Source organism: Gavialis gangeticus, unplaced genomic scaffold, assembly GCF_001723915.1.
Source record: "Gavialis gangeticus isolate Ggan-Ray unplaced genomic scaffold, GavGan_comp1, whole genome shotgun sequence".
NCBI classification, from domain to species: domain Eukaryota; kingdom Metazoa; phylum Chordata; order Crocodylia; family Gavialidae; genus Gavialis; species Gavialis gangeticus.
Genome location: NW_017729000.1, coordinates 604,088 through 609,448, shown reverse-complemented (window position 1 = coordinate 609,448; position 5,361 = coordinate 604,088). Strand labels below are relative to the sequence as shown.

General features: G+C 57.8%; 1 protein-coding gene across 1 annotated transcript in view; it reads left to right on the top strand.

Annotated features, from left to right (window-relative positions):
• ZNF346 (zinc finger protein 346) overlaps positions 1 to 5,054 on the top strand; it is a 7,406-nt gene extending 2,352 nt beyond the window's left edge. The window contains exons 4-5 of the mRNA XM_019506043.1: positions 1,917 to 2,010; positions 3,433 to 5,054. Of these exons, the coding sequence (XP_019361588.1) occupies positions 1,917 to 2,010; positions 3,433 to 3,538 (200 nt within the window). The 3' untranslated portion in view covers positions 3,539 to 5,054. The remainder of the gene's footprint in view (positions 1 to 1,916; positions 2,011 to 3,432) is intronic.
• Positions 5,055 to 5,361: the final 307 nt, after the last annotated feature.

Below are 5,361 nucleotides of genomic sequence, written 5' to 3'. Positions count from 1 at the left end.
AGGGAGTTGGACTCAATGATCTGCTCAGGTCCCTTCCAACCCTAGAAACTATGAAACTCATGGCCCACAGGTGACACTCAGTACAGTTGGGAGGTACTTTCCTCAGCTAGCTGACAATCCTCTGAGTGCTTCTTTCTTTTGAAGTGCCCAGTGTGAGTAAAGAAGGTCTTGAGGGACCAGTGGAGCTGTTAAAATCTGGCAGTAAATTCTTGGGCCCCTGCTGCTCTTCCGTTCCGCCAGAGACATCACAGCTTCAGGTGCAAGGGAAAAGCAAGCAGCAAAGTCAGTCGAGAGCAGGAGTTCCCAACGTTTGTGTGCCCAAGGGCACATTCAAATTTAAAAGAAAAAGTAGTGGGCACCAATATGAATATTAAAGTTTAGAATTTAGATCAATCCATTACTTAAAATTGCATTAGATCCTCAACTTTAAAATGCAGCTTCCCTTTAGTTTGTATTCTTTTGAAGTTTTATCCATGGTGCCCATGGGCACCACGTTGGGAATCGCTGATCTAGAGAAACCCTCTCAAGTCCCTTCTCCATCCTAAAGAGACACAAATAGCCCAAGCAGGGTGGCAAATAGTTTTCAGAGCACCTTTTGAGGCACTGACAGCACTAGTGAGTGATGGGTGTCTTTTACACGGGGCAGCATTCTCTCTCCCCCCTGTGTGCAGTGTGGGAGGGGCTCTCGGGTGGGGAACAACTGAGCAGTCAAGGGGTTTCCTGAGCTGATGCCTGCTTCTTTCCTTGTACATTGATCCCTGGGTTAGTGTTGCAGTCTTACAGTTCAAGTGAAGATGGAGATGAGTTCCTTGCGCTCTGTCCCTGCCAGGTGCTGGGGTATGGGGTATAGCTGTCTAGTGCAACAGGGATCTCCCACGGTGCCCCACGTATGCAGCTTGCATCATATCAAGCACTGCAGGCAGGATTTTGGAGACGAGGATGTAGCTATCTAAAAGTGACCATCCAACATGGGTCACAGAAGGCCAGGCTGGATCACCCTGGTGCCCCTTTGGCCTTTCAAATCAGATGCTGGACCACGGTTGTCAGGGTGAAATGGCCCGGAGGAGTCTGAGCCCTCTGCAGTGCAGCCGCTAGATGGGAGCATCTGCTGCGTCCCATGTGTCCCCCTATGTGCACACAGAAAGAACATGCGTTCTGACTCGCAAGAGCTGGGAATAGCAGGGGCCCGTCTTGCCTCTTGTTGACTGTCTGCAGCGGTCCTCTGTGTGCCAGCTCTGCCACTGAGCCCCACTGAGGTTCAGTGCGTGCCCACCAAAGCTCTGTCCAGCTGGAGCTGCCATGTCACTCAGGGTGCTGATCTCTGGAGCAGTGGTGCTGGAGAAGCAGGGATGGTTGCAGAGAGCATGGACTGCTGTTGACATGCCAGAGGGCAGAGCTCATTGCTCCAGATGAGCACTGATCCAAGTGGGAGATGTGTTGCAGCCTGCTGTTATGCTGCTTCTTCAGCAGCTGCCTGCCCAAGCGCTTCGAGCGATACGTGTGTGGGTTCCTCTGCTCTGGTAGGAAGGTGCACAAGTCAGGAGGGCAGATGGAGGATTTAGAGAGCAGGGACCTGTGGAAGCAGGGCATGATCAGCCTGGCTTGCAAGTGCTCGGAGCTCGCTGGAGGAGCATGAGCTCAGCTGCGTTGCCGTAACGGTGGCATCTCATAGCTGAGGTGCAGGCTGCTCAGCTGCCTTGGCTGACCTCCTGGCCCATATGGAGGCTCAGTGGGAGCAGGGGGCAGAGTACAGGCCTGTGAGGCCCTTGGCTGGGCAGAATGCCAGGCCTTTCCTTGGTGCTTTTTGTTTAGCAGCTGTTTAATTAGCAAGTCAAGCGACTGCTTCTCTCACCTCTTTTTACCGGAGGCCCCATGCTGTCGGCTAGCATGTGCACTAACATTGCTGTCTGTTTCAGCTGGGAAGGGGTACCCCTGCAGCACCTGTAACATCGTGCTCAACTCCATAGAGCAGTACCAGGCTCACATCAGTGGCTTCAAACACAAGAACCAGTAAGTGACCTGTGGTGTTGGGGCCATTCCAGGGGAGGAGTCGCAGTGCTTTTTCATTCATGCCATTGGCTCGCAGTAGTTTCACTGGGATTGTGACCCAGATGATCCTGTTCCTGCCAGTCAGCTCTGCTGTTCTCAAGCTGCGATCCCTGGCACTGCTCTCTGCTCAGTCCATGCAGTTCAAGCAGCCTGGGATGCCACATGAAAGCACTGTTTGCCAGCCCTGTCCTAAAACCACCAAGCAGCCAACTGGGAACAGGGACAGAGGCGATGTCAAAGCCAGACCATGCTAACAGAGCCTGCTGGGACCAGCACAGTTTCACTGTCATGGAGCTGCAGTTCTGCAGCAGCAAATCTGCAGCACAGACGCAGTCAGCAGGAGATGGGGCTGGGGCTGCAGCTCAAGCTCCAGCTCTTTCCACCACTTGTCCTGCGAGATTCTCTCTCTGGTGTCAACATGCCCCACAGGCGCGGGCAGCAGGCCAAAGTCTGGTAGAGCCTAAGCCTGCACGTCTTCAGGAGCCTGCCACTGGGTTGCTCTGTTGCTGACCTGTGAGGTGCAAGTACATTTTTGGTGTTGCCTCAGAAACAGCTGGGCTGGACCTGGCTGAGGTTGGGGCCTCACTCTCCAGAGCCTAGATCAGTTGGGTAAGAACATGCACCCAGCCTGGTGACCCAGAGTCACCCAAGACGGGGAAATGATTGACCTTTTCTTTCCCTGGTCCCATGGTGGTTTTGCACACGCAGCACCCTCCTGTCCCAGCAGGCTGGAAGAATGCCAGAACCTCCCAACATCTGTTCTGAGCTGTGGGCTGTGCAACCTCGCTGACGGAGGTCACTTGCTTTGCAGAGCCGCGAGTGTGCCAAGAAAATGCCTGAGTCAGGACCCACACCCCCAGTGCCTGACAACCTGCGTCCTTACATGCACGGACACTGTCTGCTAACGGTGCAATGCCTGGCTCCACAATGGTGTCTGCCCACACTGGAGCCTTGCTCTGGCCATGCCAGCCCCTTCTAGAGCAACTCTGGGAGCAGAGAGCTGAGCTCTGAGCAGCCTGCGGTACCTGTGGACACAAATGAAGCTTTCCACATCTTGCAGCCAAGCTTGCGCTTGCTGATGTAGTTTTGGGGGCCTGGCCCTCGGTGCAGTATGTGCTGGACTCCAGCCTGACCCAGAAGAGAACCCCCACACAGGGCATGACAGGCCTGCTCACGTCCCCGGGGCCAGCAGCGCCACTCGGAGCTCAGGTGGATCGGCATGGAGGCGGCAGCAGGTCACTGAAAGCTGTTGCAGTCCATGAGTTCCACACACGTGCACACGTGGCATGTTCCATGACGACAGCGTGCACGCAGTGGGAGACAGTGGACTCCAGACAGTTCTGACACGCCATTTCCTCCCTTGTCCCTCCCTCCAACCTGCAGGATGCCAGGAGCAGTGCCGGTCGTGGGCCGGTTCCCGAGGCAGCAGTACGTCCGGGAAGAGTCGACTGGCCCGGGGGGCTACAGCTACTTCAGCCAAGACTTCTAGAGCCGGCTGCAACACTACCCTGGACCCAGCTGGTGCTCCAAGAACAAACATCCCTTGCCAACCCCACGATTTCCTTGTCCCCAGGATGGGCAGGACCTGACGAGCAGAACCAGCACTGCCCATGCCTTGGGAGAGGGGCTGGCCGGAGCAGACTCCAGACGGCCTAACTCAGCCCTTAGTCTGTCTAGCCATCACTCGGCATTTCTTCTTGTGGTGGGGGAGGGGAAGGAGGCAGGGGCTGTTGGGCCAGGAGAGTCTTGCCTGCAAGCAGCCTGTCTCCAATCCCCTCCCAACCCCCACAACACGCTGCAGCAAGTTCCTGTAGACGCCTGGGCCAAGGCTCCGGGAGCTGCGGTGGATTGCACCCTTGGTGGCACATATGGACCCAGCCTTTCAGGGCTCCACTTGTCCAGCCCTTCCCTGCTGCTGGGATGCTATCATCACGCTGGAGCCCTGGCCCGTCACCCCCAGTTGCAGCATGTGCTGTGCAACCCCTAGGTGCAGCGATGGAGCTGCCTGGCTCTGGAGGTTGCTGCATACTTGCTGCCCTTCCAACTTGGAAGTTCGGGGGTGGCCTAGCCTTCTCTGCCAGTGCTCCCCCTGCACTGCGCTTGCCCCTCCAGCTGCTGGCAGGGCAGGGCTCTGCTGGAGGAGGCCCCTGCAGGAAGAATGGGCAGCACAGCCCCCTTGTTGCATTTTGAATCCAGTTTGTATGCGCCCTGTCCTCCCCCTGTGGTATCCCCCTCCCTGCCAGGGCAGTGCCTGCGCCAGGCTGAGCTGAGCAGGCAGGTCATGAAGGGCCATGGCTCCTCCCTGCTGCTCCCTGTCTCTCATGAGGCCTGTACTGTGGGTCCTGGGGCAGCCTCAGCCATACGCGTGTGTGATGCTGCTTCCCCTGCTTGGCAGGAAGCCCCTGCTAAGGAGGGAGACATGCCTCTGGGCTCCAGCTTGCCCAGCACAGGCAAGGGGCATGACAGCTGAGTGGGCAAAGCAAGTGGCTGTCCAGACCCACCTGCGTGCTGCTGTGCCTGGCCTGGATGAGGCACTGCCATGCCATTGGCACTGGCTGTGCCCTTGCAGTGAAGGCCCTAGGCAGGGGCTGGAGCTAGATGCTGCCTCTGGCTGCGCTGGTGCCCTCCGCCATCACAGAGCAGGTATCCAGCGTCTCCCTTGGCACCTGCTTCCCTCCCCTGTGCGGGCGCCTGCTGCTCTGAGCCTTGCCGTGTGTCTGATGTCTGGGCTTGGCACCTTCTGGGGGAGTCCTTGAGCCCTCACAACCCGATGAATTAGGTGCTGCTGACCCAGAGAGAGCACTAATGTGTGGCAGGCTATGCCCTAGCCCATAGCTCCTGTCTCAGCTGTGCTTCTGGCACCCTGCAAGGGCCTGGGCTCTGCCCCAGGCTGCGCAGCTCACTCCACGTGTGTCCCCACTGCTCTGTTCCACCTCCTTGGAGGCCGCCTGCCCGCGTCCACGTCCCCAGGCGTCAGTTCTCAGAATAGAGCCTGTTTGTTACAAGCTGCGTGCGTGTGTTTGCGGCACTGGGCACAGCCGAGGCGTGTTGATGGTATCCCTGTATAGCCTCACCCCAGGGACAGCCAGGCACCACTGCTCTGCTGAGTGGGAAACCCACGGCCCGCATTTTTGGGGTGGCTCCCACAGCCAAGCCATGGAAGAGCAGGGGCAGAGACACTGCTCGCAGGCCGAAGCTGGGCCCTGCTGTCAGCCCCACCAAGGTGAAGGTTCCCCAGCCCCGAGAGGCTGCAGGCCAGGAGGCGCAGCCTGCTCGTGCTCACTGCAAGGTGCCAGCCCCAGCCTGAGCCCA